At 44.2% G+C, this 26360-nt stretch overlaps 1 protein-coding gene across 1 annotated transcript in view; it reads right to left on the bottom strand.

Annotated features, from left to right (window-relative positions):
- Positions 1-26360, bottom strand: part of KLHL14 (kelch like family member 14) — a gene marked incomplete at its 5' end in the record, with an annotated part of 97461 nt that overhangs the window by 20897 nt on the left and 50204 nt on the right. The window contains 2 exons of the mRNA XM_025210407.1: positions 7919-7997; positions 15103-15192. Of these exons, the coding sequence (XP_025066192.1) occupies positions 7919-7997; positions 15103-15192 (169 nt within the window). The remainder of the gene's footprint in view (positions 1-7918; positions 7998-15102; positions 15193-26360) is intronic.

Raw genomic sequence — 26360 nt, 5'->3', positions numbered from 1 at the left:
GTCTATGGCTGAATCTCCAAAGCAGTGCCAAGTGTTTTGGATCTGATTCGGCTGAACTGAACCACTGTCCTCCCAATCAGCTGAATCCAAAGCGAATACTTGCCGCTTTGCACAGGCCTAGTGCTTGCACTACCTCTGGGGGGGAAGTCTGTTCCAGACCTTGGACACTCGAACTGTAAAGAAGTTTTTCCTTATATTGAATCTGAATAGGCCTTCTAGAAGTTTGTGGCCCTTGGGGAGCCCTGGTGAACAAGTGTTCTCCCAGATCCTGATGCACCCCCCTTATATACTTATAGGCAGCCACCAAGTCCCCCCTGAGCCTTCTCTTCACCAGGCTGAAGAGTTCCATGTCCCTCAGCCTTTCCTTATAAGGCTTGCTCTCTTGGCCTTTGATCATACAGGTGGCTCTCCTCTGGACTCTCTTGAGCTTATCCACATCCCTTCTGAAGTGGGGGGGCCCAAAACTGGACTCAGTACTCTAGCTGCAGCCTCACTAAGGTCGAGTAAAGCAGGAGGATGACGTTCTTGGTTTTGCTTGAGATGCATCAATGGATGCATGCCAGAATTTGGTTTGCGTTGATGGCCCGTCTTGTGATCAATCAAGACCCCCAAGTCTCTTTTGATCGTGGTGCTACCAAGTGTAACACCGCTGAGCCTATAAGTATGTTGCTGTTTTTTTCTCCCAAGGTGGAGTACCCTGCATTTCTCTACATTGAGTGCCATCAGGTTTTGGTCCGCCCACTTCACAAGCATGTCCAGGTCAGCCTGTATCCCCAGTCTGTCCTCCAGCATGACCACCTTCCCCTATAGTTTAGTGTCATCCACAAACTTTGCCAGTCTGCATCTGATGCCCGAATCCAGATCATTAATAAAGATATTGAAGAGTACTGGCCTGAGCAATGAACCCTGGGGCACTCCACTGGTAACCCTGCACTATGTTGATTTGTTCCTATTAACTAGTACCTTTTGGGTCCGACACCAGAGCCATTTCCCTAGCCACTGGACCATGAGATGGTTGAGGCCACAGTTCTGCAACCTGGTCATGAGGACATCATAGGAAACCAAGTTAAAAGCCTTCCTGAAATCCAGATGAATATCGTGAACAGTGTCTCCCTTGTCCAGGCAATGCTTGCTCATATAAGGATGTAGTCTTTCATGCCTTTCCCCTTAACATCGCATATGTGGGTTCTTCTTGAACCTCACCGTGGCTCCTAGGACAGCACGGCCTGACTATTGGGGTGACTTCGGGTTGGTACCCCAGAGGTCTCGCCTGCCACGTCTTTGATGATGGTAATTGTTGTATCAGGAGAACAATGTTTGGTCCTGCCTCCCCTGGTGCCTTCCCTTGGTCATTCCCGTTTTTCCTTCTTGTGGTAAGTTTTTTCCACAAAGGAGATGAGGTTGGTCAGGAAAGACCTTCCAATAATAAAACCATGTTGGCTGGCCTTCAGTAGGTTGACTTCCATTTGCCTGTTGCAGATGGATCTCTTGATAATTTTCTTCAAGATCTTTCCAGGGATGGATATCAGACTGATGGGTCTTTAATTTTCTGGATCTTCCTTGCTCCCTTTCTTGAAGATTGGGACCACATTGGCTCTTTTCCAGTCTTCCGATACATCATCCAAGCACCATGAGCTTTCAAATACCTTGGCCATAGGGCATGCTATGATGTCCTGCAGCTCTTTTAAGACTCTCCGGTGCAATCTGTCTGGGCCCGTGGACCTATGAATGTCAAGCCTCTTGAACTGTTCTCTCACTTGATCTATGTCAATTGTGGACTCATCTCCCAATCCCTGGATACTTTGCATCCTGTCTGACAGTGTGACCCCCTTGGGTGGGTGGAAAACTGATGCAAAGTAATCATTTACAAGACTGGCCTTTTCTTGGGCGTCAGACATCAGCTGCCCCATTTGATCTTGCAGGGGGCAATGTTGCTTTTGTTCTTCCTCCGACTTCCCACATATCTGAAGAACGACTTTTTGTTATCCTTGATTCCAGTGGTTACCCTGAGTTCGGTTACTGCTTTGGCTTTTCTGGACTGCTCCCTACAGGTATGGGCTAGTGCTGAGTATTCCACCTTGGTGATGATTCCAGTTTTCCATCTGGTGTAGGCTTCTCTTTTAAGTTTCAGGAGACCCAGAAGTTCTCTGTTGATCCAAGAGGCCTTCCCTGCCCTTTGACTGCATTTCCTATGGGACAGGATGGACTTCCCTTGTGCTTTGATGATTGAGTTCTTTAGGAACAACCATTCCTCATGGACTCCCCTTCCTAGAGGGCCATGGTCCCTTAGTGCCTGATTGACCAGTCTCTTGAGTTTGTGAAAGTCAGCCTTCCTAAAGTTGAGGATTTCTGTTTTACTAAAGGATTTGCGCACCCCTGTGTTGGACAGAGAAAGTAATCAGATATATCTGCTAGAAAGGTATTTCCTTTTATTGGAGTTAATAGCCTAATTAGGCTGCTCTTGAAGAAGTGTCTCAGAGTACTGATTTACTATCTAGTTCAGAGGTTGGCAAGTATTTTAGCTAGAGGGCCACTTAATGAGTTCTGGTGAGCTGTCAAGGGCCACAAGGGTAGCCCTGCCCCTTTACAGGTGCCCCACCCTCTGGTTGCAATCTTGGGGCCAGAAGTCCCACCCCTGACTTTTACCACCAGAAGTCCATCCCCTTGTGCCCTCCCAGAAGCACTCCTTTTGGGAGCGGAGGGTTGGCATCTTGGAACCAGAAAAAAACCAAATCATATACTAAAGGTCAAACAACTACTATAACATATTTTAATTTTATTTAAAAAAATATGTTTGTCATGATTTAGGTTTGCATAATGTATATAGAGATGATTGCATAATAACTCAAAAATAAAGTCTTACTCTTGTATATTGTATGTGGGGGTGTGGTTGGGTGTGTGTGTATGGTGGGGTGTGGGGGTGCTTGTGAGTAGGTATGGCTGTGTGTGCAGGGGGGGCAATAGGGTATGTTGTGGGATGTATATGTAAGCGGGTTGTGGGGGCAGGGTATAAGTGTGTGCCATATGTGGGAGGATGGGGGGGTGTGGGGATCCCCCCAAACGCCCCCCCCCCGTGGCACACAGCCCCTGCCACCAGCAGCAGCAGCAAGTGGCAGGTGCTCGGGGTGCTCATGTCCTGCACAGGTACTACTGCCCGGCGGCCCATGGCTCTGACTAGTGCAGCACATGGTGGCAAGGAGCGCAGCCAGGCCAGCCTGCCTCAAGCACATGGGGTTCTGTGCAGCGTACATGCAGCTCATGGGAAGCCCCGCACAATAGAACCAGCAGCCTTCCCCGCCCCCTGCTGTGCAGGTCCCAGGACTCCACTGGGAAGCAGGACTCTCCTCCACTTTCCGTGGAGTCCTGGGATCTGCACAGCACGGGGTGGGGAAGGCAGGTGGTTCCATTGCATGCAGGTTCCCCTGGTGGCGTGAGAGTACCAGGAGCTGTGTGTGCACCACAGGGAGCCCTGAATGATAGAGGCTGGCCAGTCTGGCTGTGCTCCTTGCCACCATGTGCAGTGGTGCCACTGGCAGTGGGGGCTGTGCACCATGGGTGGGGAGGGTGAAGAGGCTCCTGACACCCCCTCATCCTCCCTCATACCCACACCCTGCCCAGCTGAGCTCCACACTCCTACCGCCCCCCTGGGTGCGGCCTGCACACTGCTGCTATCCCTACACTCCACACTCCCAGCCAGCTGCAGCTCCCCCTCTCCTCTCTCCCACTGCTTCCCTACCCAGTGCCCAGGGTAAGTGGGACAATAGGGAAGCTGAGCAGATCCCCTGGAAGATGCAGCAAGGCTGCAGCAGTGGCAGCAGGAGCCCCAGCTGGAAGCTATGTGCTGCCTGGGCTGGGCCCTTCCAACCATGAGGGTGGGAGTGAGGTGTGTAGGCTGCAGGGTACACTATAATTAATTGCTGGGTACCCTATAATTAATTGGTAGGTGCCCACAGGGCAGATAAATTAGTCTGGTGGGCTGGATCTGGCCTATGGGCTGTATTTTGCCCACCCTGATCAACTTAATTAGTATTTTTACTAAAGAGCTATGCTTGAAAGTACTAAGTATTATCACAGGCAAATAGTTTTGAAATGATCTTTGCACAGAAAAATTCTCAGTAAAACAAAACAAAGTGTGCACCCCTCCATACCACTGAATCTAAAATTGGAATGATTAAATATTTCAATATTTTCCTTATAACTCAGAAAATGAAATCAGTCTAATACAGATTTTAGCATTGGAGATAAAAGTTTATCCATCCAAATTTCATACAGATTTTTAATTTAAGAATATACCGCCTGTGCATGCAACTGGCAGTTACCTGACAGACATTTTAAAGATGCCATTATAGTTTGTCGGGCTGATTATCTACAGACTATAATCCCTAAGTAGATCTTGACTTGATGGACTACAATGATTCAGAAGGATCCATTAAATAGTCTGTCTTGTCAATGGTGTCTGCATTATTCCAGGAGAGAGAGGACTTGATCCTGTACTCCTTATTTGGAAAGACAAAGCTTATTGACTAACAGGCATTTGCCTGAATAAGGCACTGAGGATCAGATGGCATAACAGCTCTTTAATCAGGTGTGTTATCTGTTAATTATTGTCTTAACAGACCTTCTAGCACTTTTTAAGCAAGTCATTATAGTCTAGCAAGAAAAAAAATAACTCCTGATGACATTTTTTCCATCACTGGATGATCCCTCAAAAAAACTTACTTTTGTATTCTGGTTACTATTCTGAAGGAGCCTGTGGAATTTTTACACTCCACCATTTGGGTCAACAGTAAAGGAGTCATTTTCTAGGTGTGTTGAAGAGATTCATCAAATCTAAACCCTTTTTCGTTTCTGAAGGGTTCAGAATTAAACTCCTATAAACAAACTGTCTCATCTTTTCTAGTTGTAGTTCAGATATAGCTAAATCCCCACAAGATTTCCAATCTTTTTCGTCAGATATCACAAGAACAATTCATCAAAATTTCATCACAACTAAATCCAAACCCAAATCTTAGTCCAAAACAGAATTTACCTCAGATGTAACCCCATATCTAGTACAGATTTAAATTTCACCTTCTTGGATCATCTCTCTCTTCTCTATCACAATCACATCGAGTGCTGCTGAGAATCTCCAGGAATACTCTGTTTCTGACACTCCACAAAGTTAAGGTTACACTCAAACATATATTAACATTAACCTTCTCCATGTTTCCTACCGTTACAAAACTGGCCAGCCCCCTACTATTGTCTCCCTGCTCCCACCCAATGCTTTCCTATTTTGAGTTTGAGAAGGCTCTTCCCTAATCCAAAGCTTATTTGATCAATCAAAAATCAGTCACACGTGCTGTTCTTAAGTCTGGGTAGTCATATGAGAGAGGATATTGTAACCATACTCTTCTCAGGAGTTTTGCTCCCAGGTATTTATAATGCTTAGTGAAGAGCAAAGTCATCCCTAGGGGTGGGCAGGGCATATCAGCCATGTGGGGCCGAGGGGGCGAGCGGCTGGAGTGCAGAGCCGGGGGATGAGGGGGAGCGAGCGGCCAGAGCACAGAACTAGTGGTGCACAATGGCCATGGCGGGGCCTGTACGGCACTGTCCATGGGGACCCCCAAAGCACAGGGTCCAAGGCAGTTGCCCCAATTCCACCCCCTGCCCGGGGACGGCCCTGGCAAAGAGATAGATCAAGCTCACTACCAAAGTTTCAGATTCCCCAAGAATATGTTGCCAGCTTCCAGGTCACTGATAATGACCTCCATATATCTATTCACTTAAAAGGAATGCCTAGAGCGCTGGGCATTTCTAGTTTTGCTTAGTCTATATACCCCATCACAGAACTGTAAGATGTTTTATCATCACATATAATTCCCAGAAGCAAAACCCTTTTAAAAGGAAAGCTTGTAAAGAGGTATACAAATAAATTAAGGTTCTTAACACAGGGGTGGGCAAAGTAGGGCCCACGGGCCAGATCTGGCCTGCCAAGTGATTCTATCTGGCCGATGGTGGGTCCCTCAGTTTCACCTGGCCCAGACACAGGAGGCTGCCCCTGGGCATGGAGGTACCACTTGGTGCATAGCACAGTCCTCCCTATACCTGTGCACAGCTCTCAAGTACTTGGGGGCTGTAGTCTGTGGGGCTGAGTGGCACGGTGATGGGGCAGGGGCAATGCAGCAGCCAGACTCGCCTTCCTGGCAGCCCCTGCAGTGGCAGCTTGTTCTTGCCCTGACACTCCAGGTACCACTGCCAGTGTCTTTGCTGCCACTGCTGGACCTGGCCCCACTGCCCAGGCATCCTGACCCATTTGCCCCACATCCACCACTGGGGGCACTAACACAGTGGGCGAGCAGGTGGGCAGTGTCTCCATGGACACTGTGGGCAGGGCGCACTAGGCCAGGCGGATGGGATGGGGCCATGGGCAGATGGGACTGGAGCTGGGGCAGGATTGCAGGGCAGCGACAGTGCAGGGCCAGGGCCAGTGCACCAGCGCCCTTCACAGGGATGTGCAGGGAGTGGACTGTGGGTCTGCCTCAGGCCTGTGCTGCCACCGCCTGCAGCCCCATTACATCCACCAGGCTGAGCACACCCTGCCTATGGGGGTCCCAGGCCTGTTTCCATGGAGAGCCCACCTACCTACCTGCTCACCTGCTCCATCTGGTGCCCCTGACAGTAGGTGTGGGGCAGACAAGCCTGGGGGTGGATAGGATCAATTTGCATTCCCCACCCCACCATGTCAGCCAGTGTAAACAGCCATGAAGGGGTAAGCACCCTCCCCAGCCCTCAACAGCTCACTAAAACTCCTTAAGTGACCCTCCGGTCCAAATAATTGCCCATCCCTGCCTTAAACAGAACACTGCTTTTCTAAGTAAAAAAAAACCAAAAACAGGAAAAAGATGCCCAAGTATTTGTAAATATGGAAATGTAGAGCTAAGGTAGTCCAGATCAGTCTTAGATCTATCACAGTATTCCTGACAACTACAAAGGTAAATCCTGTATATGGATATGACATGTAGACCATATCACCACTGGACAGTACAACCCAGGTCAACCCTGCCCCACTGTCCCCCTCATCATGGGGGCTCGCTTTGCCTTTCCCCACCCCACCTATGTGCCCTCCTCCCCATAGATTTACTTGCAGGCAGCTGCGAGAGCTGTTCTCCAGGGGGCACCACGTGCATGCGTGCACACGTGCACATGCATGTACTGCCCCCTGCGTCCTGCTCCCCCCAGCCTGCTCCCCCCCAGAATTCCGCCAGCCTGCAAGGGGAAACCTGTGGTTTCTCTTCTTTTTCTTCTTTAAAGGAGAAAATTTGCATTTTTCCATGGCAACTGGAAAACCCGGATCCTTGCTTATATCTCACTGGGCCTGCTTCTGTGCTAGTGCCAAAGCCACTCCTCATACAAAATGAAAGTATGAACTGAATGCTGCTCTAATCTGTATCGGCTGCCATAGTTTCTGGAAGACCACACAAAGACCGCTGAGGTGCAGGATACCTTTGCGTTGCTGAAGTGGTAGAAAAATTCCTCCTTGTGGGGACTAACTGGCACATGAAGGTTTCAGTTGCTTATAACAGACACTTGACAGTAATCATCAGGTGTCTACTGCATATTCTATGTGCCATTTGGCTCAGGGAACATGACAGAACATATATCTGCACCATCCTGTAATCACTATTGAGACAATTCTCCCAGCATAAAGTCAATGGATATTTTGCACGTGTTGACATTTCAGAACATGGCCCCCAGAAATTTGAATTTAGAATGTTTCAGTAAAGTTAGGAGTATAAAGAACAGCATCAGCCCACTGAGACTGTATCTTTAGCTCTTTATTGATGTTTTAGGATTCCCTTCTTCCAAAACTAAGCTAATCCTCAGCTCCTTTTAGGACAACATAACAAATACTTAAAAGTATGTAGTAGGTTTTTACCTCTCTTGCATCGGTGGGAGTTGTATCCAGCTGTTAAACCTGGGATCGTATCGGCTGACAAAGTTTGTACTGTGTTTCCCTGCAAAGATAGATTATTTTGATAGTGGTTTATTTCATGTATTTAGCATCGCTATTGTAAAAGCTGCTATTATATTTTACAAGTTGGCAGATTTTACGATGGGTTCATCTTTATAATACTAAATAATCTCAGTATATGTACAATGATAATTCAAGTAATTGGGTACTACAGTATTTGGTTTAGCAAGTGTCAATGGCATAAGTAAGAATGTGTAAAGATTCTTCTTCCTCTCTGTAATATGAAGTTCAAGACCGGTATTTAAAATAGATGTCCCAGTGTTTTCAACTCTGCCATAAATCATTACACAATACCAAGTTCTATCCCAAGAAGGGGCTTCTCCATGACATCTTTATGCCTGGAGGATTTTGTGGCAGGTTGAAAAATCATAGGTAGAACCTGTACTTTTTCCTCCCCACTTCATTTCTATTTGGAGCAGTGTAAAAGTTTTGCTTAAATATCAGGACCTACACAAACCATAAGCATAAACTGTACAGCCTTTACATTAAGTTTATTCTATCTTCCTCTGATATAAGTTAGTAGGAGGTATACTTGTGCACTTAGGGGAGAATATACTCCCAGAGTCTTATTCAATGTGTGTTAGCTAAAAATGGGAAACATGAGCAACATAAGTCAGTTAACTAGCTTATCCCTGCTGTCAAGCCCCAGAATTGTATTCATGTTTTCATGATATTAAGACTGCAAATTATTTTACATGCAGATTGACAACAAAGCAAGAAGACTGAAGCAAAGAGTACATGGCAATTTCTGTGTAACACCTGAGACTTCAACACATGAGGGTCTCTGAAAAAGAAACCTTTGTTTATGTAAGTGTGACTAAAAAATTGAATTAGAGGCTCCAAAAGACAGCAGAATAACCCAGACACGTATGTCACCGTTATATAAACGGTCAGCGGATATTGTACAGGGCAAATATTTTACATTGTCAAAACATCTGTAGTGTTGACACCCTCTGCCACACACCTATGTACACATGCTACAAGCTAAGTTAGTAAAATAGTTGGATCATACATAAGAAAAAAATATATACTCAGAGAGTTTTTATTCAAAATACTTAAGGTCACATTCTACATAGAAATATGTTGATGACTCCTGAAAGCAATCTTATTTTCTCTATTGCATATGAGCATGCTGCTTGCTGAAAGAATTGGGGTAGGCAGCTGCTGAATAGTACAGTAGTTTCTATCAGATCCAGGTCTTTAGGTCCTTTAGGATGAGGTCATCTTGGGCCAGGCAACATCTTAACTTACTGATTTCAGAAAGGCCAGGAATTTACCTATTGTCTCTCCCTCAGTCCCTACAAGCTATGAAGAAAAAAAGCAGATGCAATTTAGGGGCAACAATGCAACAGTCAGGAAAAATACCAGGGCAGGGGCGGGTCCATGTCATATTAGTTCCAGTTTTCTTTTTTTAGTTTATTTGTTTATATATTCAATGCAACAAGAGAATAGAAATATAGCATGTCCATACATGAGCGCAAAGACTACTCTAATACACTGTAATTACAGTGCGTTGGAGCAGACTCGATTAATCAACTCTGCTGGAAGGTGGTAATTACCGTGCTCCAGCTAACCTCCATGTCTCATGTATCAGCATCCCCAGGATTCAAAATGGCCTTGGAGAGGCTTTATCTAAAGCTTGTCAAAGAGCTTTAGATAAAGCACCCTCGCCACCATTTTGAAGCATGGAGATGCTTATACACAAGATGCTGCAGGTACTCTAATTCCAACGTCCCTCGCCCCCTCCCCACCCTCCTCCAGCACTGATCTATAGACACCTATAGATCAGTGCCTAGTAGATACTGAATACAAGCATCAGTTTCCATTTTGGATGCTTCTAATACTGCTATAAATATTACAAACCAAAGACCTCTTCATTTGCTGTGTCCTTAGAGCTCTTTAATGGTATTATGGTGGTGGAAGGGATGTAGCCTAGCTGCGGGGCAGCTGAGTGGAGCCGAGAAGGGTCACCCCACCTCCCAGTTCCTACTTGTCCCAGTCCCCCAGGGAGCGACGCAACTGGAGCCACCTGGCACGTGAGACAGGGAAGAGGGGGCACCAATCTCATCTCCTTCTATGACCAGGTGACATATCACCTGGATAAGGGAGAGCAGATTGATGTCATATATCTAGATTTTTAAAAAGCCTTCGATCTGGTATCCCATGATCATCTCATAGAAAAACTGGCCAACTGTGGCCTCAGCTACATCACAGTCCAATGGCTGGGGAATTGGCTCCGAGGGCGAACCCAGAGAGTGGTAGTTGACAGAAGTAAATCATCGTGGTGCACCGTGACCAGTGGGTCCCCCAAAGTTCGTCCTTGGGCCTATACTCTTGAACATCTTTATTGATGATGTGGACATTGGTATCAGAAGCGGACTGGTCAAGTTCGCTGATGACACCAAACTTTGGGGTATAGTGTCCACACCCGAGGACAGGATGATGATCCAGGCTGACCCTGACAGTCTCAGAAAATGGGCAGACGAAAACCTGATGGCATTCAACCACCATATATATTCAATGGTAATCCCATCAACATTTCCAGGCCTCCTTTGTAGCTGATTCCAAATAGCCATTAGAGGAGGTAGCAGTGAGAAATTGCACCCTCCCATGATCTCTGGGTGGAGGAGGACCCCAAAGATCATTGTGCAGGGTCCATGGATTCTTTATAGAAATTTTACAGGATCTGTAAGTTATCTCCTGGTTTGGTGGCTTATGCCAATAGTTGCCAGGTTTTTCCCAATGTAAAGGGAGTACCTCTCCAATTAACAAAAAACAGCTTTAAAGTTCTCATTTTGATTCACATGAAAAGCACTCAAGAAATTCTCACTTATAAATGCAGTCTCTTTAGTACTCTGGCAGGTCAATTACAGTCACACCTATTTTAATTCCCTTTTACACAGCCAGAATGATAGAAAAGGGCCTTAGAATAAATGTAATTGGGAGAATAGTGTGCGTTGTTATGAAATGCCCCATTTATTTTAAATCAGTTCAAAGAAACAAGTCCAGCAGTTAGACAAAGTACTCATGTTATTCATGTTTTCCTGATGCATAAGATACATCTTTATTAGAGTATGGAGATCATCGATATTGGTGATCATCCAATTTCATTATTCCCATAAATCATTTATTTAATATTTATATGGAATGATCATCTGAATCCTATGCGTTCCAGGCACAGTGTCTTATATCTGGGGAAGCCCTTCTGACTCTAATAGTTGATTCAGATATCCTTAGCGTTAAGGTACTGAGAAAGATGGTATAAATCTCTTAATACAGACAGGAGATCTGGGTTCTGCTGCCTCTGCCACTGATTTCATGCCTGCTCCAGTCACTTAATCTTTATGACTCAGTTTCCATGCAAAATGTGGGTAATTACACTTCCTGCACTCTTTATTTGGAATAACTATTCTTTTATAAAATCTTTGGAGAAGGGACTGTGTCTTACTATGGTATAGACATATATATAGTCATATAGGGTATGTACAAATGTTCAATTCAACTGGTTGAAGTTCAGCCACTTAGTTTAAGCCATTTGAAATTCAACCGGTAAAACCACTACATATGTGCAAAGGGCTGCCTGTGTGCCCTGCAGACAGCCTGCACTGCTGACAACACCCAGCCAGGAGGCTCCAGAGCATGCATCCCAGCATGCTTTGTCAGCTAGAAAGAGGTGACAGCAGCCCAGGGGACGATAAGTCAGGGCTGCTTAGCTTGTGGTCCCAAGAGACCACCCCATCCTCCTCACAACTTTCCCTGACAGCTGTCTTTTGAAGCTGGGGCTGTGGCTGGGGTCGGGGGCTTTGCCCACAGGCAGCTAGGACTGCTCCCCTACCACCGCAGACACAGTTGGAGCTCTGGTCATGGTGGGGGAGGAGCTTTCCCTGCTGTGCTGCTGGGGCTCTGGCCACAGGAAGCTCTTCTACAGCAGCCAGAGCTCGGAGCACTAAGCCCTATTTGGGGGGGAAGCATTTAACCCAATGCCACACTTCAGAGCCCTTCTCCCACACCCGAGTCAATTGGGGCCTGCGTTGGGTTGCAGACATGGCACACATTAAACCCTGCACTTGAAGCCCCAAAGCTTGCAGCATTTAATTTACCTATGAGGAGTGTGGGAGGTAGATTTCTCTACCGTCTCTCCACATTTGCAGTCCTATGTGTGGGGACACTAGCTCAGGGTTTAATGTGCCACAAGGGAGATCCCCCCTGCAAGATTTGACAGCTCTTTGCTTGCAGCCCCCACAACCAGAATGGGGGTGCAAACAAAGGACTCTGAAGTACTACAGGGCTGAATCTCCAACCCCTTCCTTCCCAGCCCACAGCACATTAAACTGCACACTTTGGCTAGGGACAGACATTACACATAAACCAGTTAAGTGATCAGAAACTGGTTTAAACCTGTAACAGAACAGAAGTTCAATGCACATAAACCAGTTTGAAAGCAGTTTGAGATAAATCTGGTTGAATGTAGTATCAGACTTAACTGATTTGGCTCAAACTGGTTTATACAATGTCTGTCCCAAACCCCTTGCTGGTTTAAGTTATATCAGACTCCCCCAGCATGCCGGAATGCTTTTTGGGCTGGCTGGGGCTCTCTGCTCCACAGCAGAGCTAGCCACTCCCATCTGCTCCCTGGCTGCAGTTCGGCACAGACCTGCAGGCACACCAGGGTCTTCTGGCTTCCCTGTGCCCCCCTCTCCACACCCTCTCACCACTCGCTGATTAAGCAGAGCTCCTTTCCTCCTCTGCCACAGCAGGGACCGTAGCAAGTATGTGGTTTGCTAGCTAATGCCGATAATTGTTTGGGTGTGTCTCTCTCTCTTCAATTTCACTGGGACAGGAAGACAGAATAGTGAATGCTTAGGGCTTTTGGAGCTAATCAACAGGTCAGCTGGTAAGCTGTTTAAAGAAGTCTGAAGTAATGTGGAGAGAGTCTACTGTTTTGCTAACTGAGTGATTGATAAGGATTGTTATAGCATCCCCCCAACCCCCACCCCTCCTCGCTGGCTTGTTCACCTGTCAGTTTGCTGTAGATAGTATGACGAAGCAGGGAGGGAGATTGAAAAGCTCCGTATCATTAACAGATGCATGCACTGCACACCCCATCTTGCCTCAGATGACTAGGATGGGGCTGGGGGCTGGCAACACTCCCACCCCTTGAACAGTCATCAGGGAAAAGCTTGGGACAGTGTAGGCAGACATCCCTAATGAGAGAGTCCTGCTGGGACCTGGCCACATCCCCCTCAGCTCAGCTCCCTGCAGAAGGGAAGGGAGGGCTGCTCTAGCACCCCCTGGCTTCTGTCCTGAGCCACTGCATTTCTGAGATGTCTGTCTGGGTCACAAACTGATTTAGCCTAGCCAGGTTAAACTAACCTGTAAAGATTGAATCAGTTCAGGTTCAGGCTTTTTGAATGTCTGTCCCTAACCCTTCAGCCACACACATGGTAGGGGGGTAGGAGCTAAGGAGAAAAGCTGGACATTCCTAGCCCCTCAGCTGTTATCAGTACAGCCTGAGTCACAGAGCATCTCCCTTGGGTGGTGGGCGGGAGCAAGGCATGCTGGGGTGGGCACTGCAGTGGCTCTAATTGTCACCACTGGGCACTGTAGTGGCTCTATTTGATTGGGGTGGTATACAAATGTTCATTCAAACACTTGAACCCCAATCAATTTAGATTTCAGCCTAGTCCAATATGGTCGAGATTTCCATCACTTCTGCATATTTTTAACCAGTTGAAGCCCTATGCATGTTTGTACACAGAACACATTTGTACACATTTGAACTGGTAGAGATTATTTCACCAGTAGACATGTAATGTTTGTATGTATTTACAAATACATACATATAGTGCCTAGCACAATGGGGCCCCAATCTCAGATGGGGACAATGGATATTAATCTAACATTATTGTTATTATTAATAATAATTATTATTATTAATAATTAAAGAATTCTGAAGTAATGTGGAGAGAGGCTATTGTTTTGCTAATTGAGTGATTGATAAGGATTGTTATCAGCGCCCACCCCCCACCCTTCCTTCGCTGGCTTGTTCACCTGTCAGTTTGCTGCAGATAGTTTATAATAATAATAATAATATAATATATAATAATATAATAATAATAATAATACTGTGACATCTTCTGCTGAATATATAAGAGATCCTACAATAAGTGCTTAAGGGTTTTTCTCCTAAGACACTTAGTGATTTTTTTTAACTACACCGGAAATATGCTTATAGAGTGGACTAGGTTGTTTGTCTCTGATTTTAGGAAGTGAACAGATGTAACAATTTTCTATAATTTGGTTTAGTGCAGATGCTGAAATGGGGCATTCACAATAAAATATATGCAGTATATGTAATTTCAGCTGGATCTTCTGGTGTTTTAAAGTAAAAATGTGTACCTGCAAGCTGTTTTATAGTTTCTCAGTCATAATTATCTCTGTTACACAGACTGCTACAACTACAACTCTTTCTTCATGTGCAAGCTTTTTAACATTGCCCTGACAATTTTGTGAATTTTGCAAGGCACAGTATTCTCCTTTTGCTTTGCTCAGAAGCCTGTTAAATTGTTTAATTTCTCTTTTCAGTAAATTTATGGAGTAATCAAATCAAAAGAAGGTAGCAGAAGATAATCTATATGGGAAGCTCTTGTGCAAGACTAGAAAAAAGGACTAGTGTAAGAGTCTAGGAGTCTAGATAATTAACACATTAACAACTTTAGCTGCAAGTATCTTGTTTAACAATAGAGAGAGAGCATTCATTTACTGCAGCCACATTATTATGTTATGACTGGAAAGGGGCTGGGAACAGGGGCTAAAATTCTTAACAGCTGTTGCCTTGTATCTGCCTTTGAAAGAGTTTGTTCTGTTGCCTGTGGCTTTCCTCAAGGGATAAGGGAACTGGTGAATGATGGAGAAGCTAAAGCTCCAGATATTTATTGTGTCATTGCTGAGACATAACTGGTCTTGACTAGTTCAACAACTGAGTCAAGGATCTTCAAAATTATTCAGTAACTGCTGCATCACTTGATGCTTTAGATAGCATTAAAAGAGATCAGGGTGAGAATCTATCTGTCTGTCTATGTACATACCATTAGGATTCCACTGGTCTTCTCCTCCCAATACGAACAAGAAGTTTTCAACTTCCACAACACAGTGATGGGCACTATTATATGGCATAACTGCAAATAAAACAAGCATTCTTTGTCAAGCTGTGTTTTAGCACACTGGTTATTTAAATTATTAACTTTAACAATGGTACAAAAAATAGACCTCAAAACTGGAACTGAATAGCCACAAAATAATAGGGAATGCATTATTCCAAATATGTATGTCCAGTGAATTAAGAGCAGCTAAAATCCAGTGGTTTAATATTAGTTTAATGTAATTCAATCTTGTAAATTACTGAATAACCGGGTTACATAAATTCTGCTTTCTTACTTTCTATACACCTGTCCGACTTGCACACTTTCTAAAAATAAGACACACCAAAATGGGTGAAGCTGTGATATTGCCTGAAAATAAAACAGAGGATGCTAGGAAACATTATAAAACCTCAGCCCAGCTTTGTTCTGTTGGCAGTGTTTCCACAAGAAGAGTCAGTGTGTTCAGTAGCTTTCTATTACACAGCAATGAACAAGCTGCATTTCCATACAGTTTTAAGTTTTTAAATTAAGGTCCTGCTGATTTAATGCCTTCTCCAAATGTATACGCTTAATTTCCTGTACAATGTCATTAGCAGCACAATCACACATTTTCTATTCATCTAATCAGGAAGCCCTTTGTTAAGAAAGATCAAAACTGTGGTAATAGGTTTACAATATCCTTCTTTGGAGGTAGTAGAATTATTTTTTTATAAAATCACAACATTCTGTTTTTTATATTCATTTACAATTTCTTCAGCATGAGCTAAAGTAAAAAAATATGCTGTTTATATATATAATATGTACTGTACTGTGCTATGCAACATTTTTGTAATATCATACAGTAAATGTAAACTTACATAGCATCAGTTATCATACCACACATAGTAGTTTTGGCCCAGTGACACCAGTAGGAAAAATGATGTCCTTGTTCAGCTCATCATATGGGCACCTTAAATCTAGGTGAGGACAAATGGGGAGGTGATGTGCATGTACAGGCAGGGAACTTATTGCTTGACACGGATCAACAGAGCACTTAGGAAACCAGTGCAGTGGGAAATCAATATGACTCAGGGCCAGCTCTTACGTTGTGCTCTTTTGCCAATGCCAGAAAAGGCAGCCTATCTCACACTTGGATTATTTTGGGTGATATATCTCTCATTTCATTTGTTTTATTATCTTTTATTTTTCTCAGACTGCAGTTGTGCAGTATAGCATATGCAAATAATAATAAAAAGAAATATGCACAGCTTTGTTATTTAGGACACATTTTCTTAAAGACCAAGTGGGCTCATTTAAGCCTCTTACTGAAGTTTTTGCCAAGGCAATGATGAATAAGCAAGGTACATTTTTAGTTTCCAGTAAAGGTCGAATATCATTTTCATAGTCTGTGCTCTTACAAGTCATATAAGTGAAGCAATTCTTAAATTAGGCTGGTTTAGTGGAAATGGATTAATTAATGTTATTTGCTACTGGTAAATTTTATATAATCAAGTAACTGCTAGTAATAGCTTTCTAGCACAATGAAAGGCTTCAAAGAGTAGAGATTTTGATGTCTTATAAATCACTGTGCAGTAGTTCTCCCAAATACAAATAATTATCCTGTTCTTTAAATCCCAGTAACTTTTTCCCCATTTTAAACCTCACCTGATAAACTGGGCTTCAACTATTTCATTGTAATGCAGCATGGGATGCAAGACAAGATAGCGTCTCCAGAGGACACTGGGTGATCTCTTTTGAATGCTGAGTGCGGGTGTTGCTTGCCCTAAATGCTAATCAGATACTCTCCAGTTCCAGTAGGCAGGGTCATCAGTTCTTAGCCACTCTGCAACTGTTATTTTTTTAATTTAGGATTAAGCCAATGATTTGAATCCATGACCACGGCCCGTGACTCCCTTGTCCTCGTATAGAGCAGTTATCAACAAGCGCAATGCCCACACAGTACACATACATATTTGTTGCCCTTTGGTTTTTATTTTTGCAAATGCTTTGTTTATCCTCCACATTGGTAGGGTCAATAGAGAAAAAACAATATTTTAAGCTTATCTGCCATTCTCATACATATAAACTATCATGTATCTATTAAGATTCCCTTTCAGAAGGATAATATAAATCTAATAAAATAAATAACTAAATAAATCTGGAATGATAAGGGTTTAATTCTGCCCGTACATAACTCAGTGGAAAAATTCCCACTGGTACAGGATTGGGCTTAATGACCCCAAACCCTGCCATCACCATTTTAATGGTTACTCAGAATAAAATTACCAGAAAGTTTACATAAGGAAAGGCTGCAGGATCAGGCCCAAAGTGAAAAGATGACCACAATGAGGCACTACACTAATTCTGTTGTGTCCTCTGTCTCCTATGGCATTAGGGGCATAGTTCTGCTTTCCAAGCCACATGCATCTTGACAGCAGTATTGCAGTTTATAAGCTCCTTGTGGGCTCAGTGAGTATTTTCTAATCTATGGAGGGTAAAATAACAGTTAAGATCTGAAAGGAATTTTTTTTTTGCACTAGAATTGCAAAATGCTCAATGTTCCATTCTTTACACTTGGGCATTTTCAGTGTTCCTCGTCATTTTGTACTATGCTAATGAGCAAGAACTATAGGAATAAACAGATTTTACAGGGGAGAAATAAAACTTTAATTTTAAAATGTAACTTTTTACAAACAAATGCTTTATTGTTATGTGAGATGTAGTTTTTCATACTGAAGAATCAAAATTGGTGGAACTGGTCAGCCTCTAATAGCAGCGGTCCTATTGGAATCATTGACTTGTAAAAGTGTAACTAGGGAAGAATTGGGCCTCCCACATAGCCTGGCCAAACAGACCACAGCTTTTATTAATTCTGTAGCGGTCCTTTTGCCTGCTGATTTATTTGAACATTAGTCTGAGACCTTCTCATTTTTAAATTTCAACTCAAGGAAACACCTGCTTGCCCCACAGAAAGGGTATTTGAAGAGAAGTTTGTACGCTACGCTCAAACACAGCCCAGTGTGAGTTTTTAGCGTGTCAGTCAGTGAGTTAGAGGGAAAGGGTAAAGAGAAGCTAATCAGGATGAAATGAGATTAAAGGCTGTCTAATTTTACAGCAACTGTGATCCATCAGCCACTGTGAAAGTGACAGTGGAAATGAATGATGGAGACAGACAGGTGGGGCTGTACATTTCACTGATTTATCCTCAAATGCACTGGGCCTTATTTTATTGAGTGAACATGACCGCATTTATCATGACTGTCATCTAAACCCACTTCCCTCCATTTAAAAAGGTCACTTTACTAGGAGGGAGTTGGATAGAGGCACTTTCAAAACAGATTTAAAATCTAATAACACATGTTTATAAAACCCTGTGCAATTCTCAACTTTATTAAACAAACTAGTGAAGTTAAGAGAAGTGGGAAAAGACTATTAAAAAGAAGGGCCCTGGTCATCTGGGGAATGTGTTTAGATACCAAGGTGATATGTGCACTAGAAATATCCTAGACAGACAGATACAAATAGATTAGACAGAATAAGCAGGAATCACTTCCTCTAACCTACACTTTCTTCAAAACTGTGAGCCTCAGGTCAACAGAATCAGACTTTTTTGGACCAAGAGTAGCAGTGAGTTCAAGGAGCCCTCTCTCACCTTGCAGCCCCCTTCCAATTCAATTAGTGGAGGGTCTGCCCTGGAGTGTCAGCTGATGTCACGAGGGTAAGAAGCAATTTCTCAGGCAGGCATGTACCAAACTTATTCACAGCTTTTTGGTCAAAATCAACATCTTGAACTAAACCCAAAAACATCCTGGAAATCAGCAGAGATGAATGATACCGTGTGCTCCCTAAGAGATGCTTCACTAAACAAAGGCATTTGTCTGCTGCATTCTGCATGAGCTGATCTTCCTGGAATGGTTTTCAGATATATTTCCTGATACAAAACAATACAGAAAATTGTAGTGATTGGACCCCAGGCAGAACACACTGAATAAGCCAAACACAAGATGACAACAGTACAGATGCAAAGAAACAGCCTATACCAATGGTGTTCAACCTCCGGTCTGTGGCTTAGTTCCAGCTTGCAGGGCTGTGTCATCTGGGCCACAGGGCTCCCCACAGGTCTAGAAATTTGGTAGTGAGGGAGCAGTAACAGCATTAATTGCTCCCAGAGCCATGGCAAATGACCCAGGGCCAGTACATGGGGTCTTTTTTTTTTTCCTATACAGTGGGGATGGAGAGGTTGACCACCACTGGCCTACACCTTTATAGCCAAGCACAAACTGAATACACCACTCTGGCCAAATGTGCTACAAGGCAATCACAAAGCACTGGAAACAGAACAGCAGCCCTACCCTAGTAGTCTGTGTCACAATAAAGCATCTGTCCACTCCTCAAACTGCTTCCCCGATCAAATTTTTTTTGCATAAAACCTCAGTCAGCTATCTTGCACCAAGACACAATCCCTGATTAGCCACTGAAGCAACCCAGACAAGTACTAGCTCTGCCTGCTCTTCCCACCTCATTTTCCTCTGCCTGTCCCATCATCATTTTATCTTCGACCAGTGTAGCAAAGGAATGGGAGGGCACTACCCAAACCATAGAATCATAGGGTTGAAAGGGACCTCAGGGCTCATCTGGCCAACTCCCTGCATGAATACAGGAATGCTATCCCTAAACAATTCAGTCCTGTGCTGACTCAGTCTCCCCTTGAAAACCTCCAATGAATGAGATTCTACAACTTTCCTTGGCAGCTTTTTCTGTTGTCCTTCTGTTCTGAAAGTGAAGATTTTTTTCTGAGATTTTATTTAAATTGGCTTTGCTGCTGTTTAGACCTGTTGCCCTTTGCAGTGAGGGAAAACAGTTTTTCTCCTTCTTCCTGGTGGCAGTCTTTCTTATATTTGAAAACTGTCCTCCCTTAATCTCCTTGTCTCCAGGCTAATTATACCTTTGCTGTCTCAACTTTTCTTTGTTCAGCTTGCCTTCCAACCCCTTTATCATTTTTGTAACTTGCTTACTGGACCTCCTCCATCTTTTCCATATCTTTCTTAAAATGTGGAGCCCAGAACACACCAGATGCTTTAGTTGAGGCCTGACCATTGCCAAGTCAAGTGATACTATCATCTCCTGTGTCTTGCACCTAATACTTCTTTTGATGCAGCTCTAAACTCTAATGGCTTTTTTTGCAACTACATCACATTGCTGACTTAAGTTGAGTCTGTGATCCACCAAAGCCAGCAGGTCCTTCTCAATAATGCTACTGCTCAGACAATTATCTCCCATTCTGTGTTTGTACATAAGGTTATTCTTACATAGCATACATTTATTATATTGGAGTTTTCTCTCTCTCTCCTTCCAAGAAGACTGAGATCTGAGATACATACACACACAAACCACTGCCTTACTTCTTAGCGCCTGTTCTGCTAACAAAGAGGCAGACAGGCAGCCTGAATCCAAGCAATGTTAACCTGCTAAAACCCCCGTCAGAAGCTATATTGAACTCAGGTACTTGATATAGACAGACTCTGTCTATTTAGATTTGTCTTTTTAGATTTTATCTAAAAATCTATTTAGATTTTTCATTGCCTGTAACAGTTCAATTGATCAGGATATGGCAGGTAGAGGGTATGAGGCCAGAAACCATTTTTTCACCAGCTGCATAGCACTTCAAAACTCTGTGCGCCCCACGTCAGTCACATTTGTTATTTGTTGTAGTTCATGAGTAGACAATCAAGACCTGTATAAATGAAGGAAGAGAAGAAAATGTTCCAAAAGTTACCAGGCTACTAACAGAGGACAACAAAAGACAAGAACAAACACCCTTCCAGAACATGGCCTGTTAGCTGGATAATATTACTAATAAAACAGCATGAGTACAAGCAAACTAAAAGCTCAGGAGCCTATGGTTTCATCTGCTTCTGAACCGTTTCCTAAGGCTGGAACCAGATTCAGAACTGGTCACATTATTTCTTGTATGTAAAATACCAGATACTGCCTTTTCTTCTCTTTACGTTTCATTTGTATAATGACTGCTTTTCACAAGTATATTTACTATCTGCCATCATTCAACAAAGAATTTATATGAAGAACTGCCAGCCTATGAATTGTGTGTGAACTGTTCGTTTTGAACGGTGCCTATTTAGTGTTTGCATTGCATGACTGATTGCACAAAGCATGGGACACAAAATCCCATCTCCAATGAAGCCCATGGGAGTTTACAGCACTGACTTCAACTGAGCCAGGATTTCACCCTATGGTATTTTCTTATCACCAGAAAATGAATTAAAGTTTTAAAGAAGAGAATAACAAATGGAAAAGAGCATATATCTTTTCATAAGATTTAGTCTAACTGAACAGCTATTTTGATTTGACCACACATCTGTAAATTGTTTTTCCACCTTTCCACTAGATCCCAACTTTAGAGTGTGATCTGCTACATGAGCTGAGTTAGAAATTCCTTGGGCCAATCCAATGGCAGTCACAGCAGGCAACAAATCCTAAACTGATCAAGACAAATTATTATTTACTCAGTTGTTGAAGCTAGCCACACCAGTATCAGAATTTCCCGGCCAGCATAGAGACTCAGCAGTCTTTTGCTCCATAGTGACCCATGCACCAACTAGTCCTGTCTTAACTCCATTCCAAAACTTGCATATAGGAATTCACTTTTATTAGGTCTGCATTTAGGGTACAGGACACCTTCCGAATGAGGCTACAACTAACAAACATAACATTACTACCCAACTACCTTGATTCACTTCAGGCTGAACTGAGGCCATTTAGTGGCATGGGAACAAACAAAACCCAAGATTCACCAAGAGCATACTAGATACGTTATCTGTTTAGTAACCTCTAGTTCAGTAGTGCTCAATCTTTGGCTCTGCAGGCCAGATGAGTGGCAGGGGCCTCACCTGTGGACCAGACTGGACCCTTTGTGCCCAATAAGCAGGCTGATTATGACCAGTGAAAGCTCTCAATGAGTCCATATCATCTGGAGGCAGCAGAAAGGTTGTGCAATATTCTGCCCATTGTAATGTTACACAAGTGATACTTTGTCTCAGTAGCCTATATCGTAATGCATACTCTAGTCTGGACTTATGATCTCTAAATTAGAACCCAACATATATTTCTGGAGATGACATGGGCTCACAGGTAACAGTCTGATGATGAAACATTCCTGTGTGACATTTTGCACAATCAAATCTCCTCATGGAAGAAAATGATGAGTGGTCCCTGATGGAATGAAGCTACAGCACAATGAGAGCTTCAGAAAGAAATATTATGTTGACCCACTGGAGAATGCCGGACCCCTCAACATAGCCGTTCAAGGCTATACATTTCTTCTTCTAGTGGAATCAAGATCAGACCCTCTACTACAGTGGTAATACACTGATGCCCAATTGCCTGCTCTCAAGTAGATTTCTTTTAGATGTCTGTTCTTGGCTCAATTTCCATTTGCACCTCAAATTTGCTAAACTCAAAGGTCACTCTGGTGTCCCCAGAGGCTTACCATTCAGGCCACAAACTCCATCTGCAAGCACAAACTTCTCCCTTCCCTGCAAGCACAAACTCTAGGAGGATTCTCCCTGTCAGACAGGTAGTGACTAGGAATTTCCACACAAAAATTAAACCTACAGTCTCCTCTCACAAGTTCCCTGCCCATCTCCATTCTTTCAAGCCCACCACTTCAAATCCTAATGTTTGCTTAACCCTTGCCTAGTAACAGGCTTTTCTTATATCTCAAGGAGACCAATGCTGCTGTTCCTCCCACAAGCACTGGAATCTTTCTAGGTGTGGCCCAACATAAGACTTTTGAAATTTTCAGGATCTGGATAGGGATTAGGGCTGTGCAGAAGAGCATTGTTCCGCTTCGATGTCCGTTTCAACAGAACTGTGTTTCGTTTCGAGTTTTGTTTTGTTTCAAAAGCACTGTTCCATTTCGTTTTGTCGAAACTGTTTTGCTGTTGTTTTGATGTTTCACCCACACAGCACTGGAAAGATCAGTGTTGCCACTGGCCCCACTGGCAGCACCAGCCTTCTGTCATCTGGCAGGCAGATCAGGGGCTCGCCTGCACCCCCAGGAGGAGACCGGCACAGCCCTCCACAGCCCTCTTGGTGAGTCCCTGCATAAGCTGATATGCCCCGGGCCCCATACCAGAGCTGGCCTGAAGAGGGTGTGGAGCCCAGTGCAAATCAGCTCATGTGGGGACCGCCTGCACTCTGGGTGCACCAGGGTGGTGGCAAGTCCCTGCATGAGCTGATATGCCCCGGGACCCAGACTGGAGCCAGCCTGAGGAGGGTGTGGGGCCCGGGGCAAATCAGCTCATGTAGGCACCCTTCCCCGCCCTGGGATCGAAGAGGCAGCGGGTCCCCACACGAGCAGATATGCCCTGGGCCCCGTACCGGGGCCAGCCCGAGGAGGGTGCGGGGCCCGGTACCAATCAGTTTGTGTGGGGACCTGCCACCGCCCCCATTCCGGGGCAGGGGCAGGTCCCCACACAAGCTCATTTGCCCTGGGCCTGCCTGCTGCTGGTCCCGGGCGGCAGCACCAGCCTCCCATGAACTGGCAGGCAGATTGCGGGCTGCACATCCAGGAGAAGTCTGGCACAGCCCTCCTGGGTGTGTGGGAAGGCCCTGATCTGCCTGCCGGATGACAGGAGGCTGCTGCTGCTGCCGGCACTGAAGCGAAGTAAGCCTGGCTTCAAAACTCAAAACATTTCAAAACTTTCAAAACGTTTCGAGTGCCCTTCTTTCATTTCAAAGCTTTTTCAAAGGCTTTTGTTTCATTTCGACTGCACTGTTTTGAGCTCGAAACACATCGAAACAGCTTCGAAACAAAACACAGGGTGAAATTTTGCACAGCCCTAATAGGGATGGCAGGTGCCACAGGTCCCTTACATAAACACTGACATATTTTCAGAATGGTCCTTGCATTCATTGCATTCTTCAGCAATAAACCAAAAGACAACTTTTAGACAGTTGTGCTGCTATGAAGTTTTGGACTACTCCTATGGAATGTAGCAGGATTCTAATTGAAGGGAGCATGCCTGTAGTCATCTCTCTTATAAGCAGCAGAAACACAGCTGAAGTCAGCTCCCCCCAGCAAGGGTACATACTGGAAGGGTACCTGATGCAATTTCAGAGTGACCCAACCTTTCAAGACTTGTGTAAACCGTGTCAGTGGTGGGTCTCAGGGAGGAAAGGACAATCCATCAATGCTCTTCCCACCTACCTATTGATGCACTTTAGAACCAAAATGTTCACCAGTGATGCTCCTTCAGACTTGTCCTGAGTAGCCACTCTGGAGCCCTCCATCTCTGATGCAAATGTGAGTGGCTACTAGTGGTGAGTCCAGAGTAGCCACATGGGTGAACTTAAGGCTCTGAAGCACATCAGTGGATGTGAGTGAGCAGGGCATGCTCAGTGCCATCCTCCTCACAACCCATTACTGACACATGATAAACAAGCTCACAGAGTGTAAGAAAAATATGTTCTTGATTTTACAGACCTCTAGGTTAGGGACAGACATTCAAAAAGCCTAAGCCTGAACCAAGTCACAGTTTGCAGGTTAGTCTAAGCTGCACAGCTTAAACGGATTAATAACTGGACAGACATTCTCTGTTAAATCAAGAAATGCAGGCTCAAGCCAGAAGCTGGGGGGCGCTAGAGCATCTCTGCCAGCCACTGCCAAAGGGGAGGGAAGAGGGACGCCCTCCAAGGCTCTCACCCCTTCCTGCTGGAGCATAGGGGGCATGGCCAAGCATCAGTCGGGGCTAGCAGGACACACAGGATGCCAGCCACCAACCTGGGGGGACTGAGGGAGGAGCTGCTGCCAGACTAACGCGTGGGGATGGGAAAAAAGTCCTTCTCTGAAGCAAGCATGTATTGAACACAGCAATTTGCAAAGCATACAACAGGGATTTGAGAGTAGGATGCCTCTCTCTCCTGTGTTCTCAAGGACATGCAGATAGCATACAGAAAAAAGCCATCTGATTTGAATGCAGAAGGGACAGGACCCAGACTAGGCTACTGAAGAAAGGACTGGATGGACAAATTTGGATAAGGAGCCTGTGAATAAAGACTGGGACTGAAGGATGACTTCAGGGTAGAATTTAGTGTAGGAGCCAGGGGAGAGAGAGACTGGGGTAGACTGGCCAAGGAAACTACATCTGGGAGTGGGGAACAGGACAACAAGGTTGAACGATTATAAACTCCTGCAAGACCGTTTCAGGCTGGACATAAGGAAGAATTTCTTTACTATCCGAGCCCCCAAGGTCTGGAATAGCCTGCCATCGGAGGTGGTTCAAGCACCTACTTTGAATGCTTTCAAGAGAAAATTGGATGCTTATCTTGCTGGGCTCCTATGACCCCAGCTGACTTCCTGCCCCTGCGGCAGGGGGCTGGACTTGATGATCTTCCAAGGTCCCTTCCAGCCCTAATGTCTATGAAATCTATGAAACGGCAAGGAGTCAGGAAGGAGACAGAGAGTGGAGGAGATAGGTAGTTCATAAGACAAAATTTTCATAAAGATGAAACAAAGTCCTGCAGCAGCTCTAGTGAAACATCTGCCTGAGGGGAATGTGGCCAATGAGAAGGGCACTCTGACATGGGAAACTTGCCCTATTCAGGGGGCATTAGGCCTGGGGATGAAGCCTTCAGTCACTCATTGGCTTCAGACATAAGGCAGGCTGGGGCAATCACCTCTCCTGCCATTCCTATAGCTAAGTCCTGGGGAAAAGTGAGATTCAGTGAGGAGCAAAGGGAGAGACTACACTGCCAGGCAGTTGATCTTTAAAGGAAGCTAATATTCTTGCATGTTGATATTCCCTTGCTGTTGGCAAATATCTGTGAAATCCAGTGGCAAAAAGTGTTTTGTCCCCTTCTACCAGCTAGTTCATATAGAGAGAAACAACCTAACATATATTTTTAGCAACTCCATTTGTTCAAGTGGTAGAGATCTGCAGAGCAGGGTGGATAAAAAGCAATGATTTTTTTAAATTAAAAACATCGGATTTTTTTGTTTAAATCAGAAATTTTTTATTTAATTGAATTTTTTATTTTTTAAGATAAATTTAAATAAAGATAGTTTTAATTTAAGATATGTTAAAGCTCAAAGAATTAATCATGGAATAGAGAGTATAACTTCTAATGATATCTTATTTGAGACAATATATTCATGTAACCTTTTAGAGGTTTTATAAATAGGTCACAACAGGCCATGGACTATA

Source organism: Alligator sinensis, unplaced genomic scaffold (assembly GCF_000455745.1).
Source record: "Alligator sinensis unplaced genomic scaffold, ASM45574v1 scaffold88_1, whole genome shotgun sequence".
NCBI lineage: Eukaryota > Metazoa > Chordata > Crocodylia > Alligatoridae > Alligator > Alligator sinensis.
This window is presented reverse-complemented; position numbering and strand designations above follow the sequence as displayed.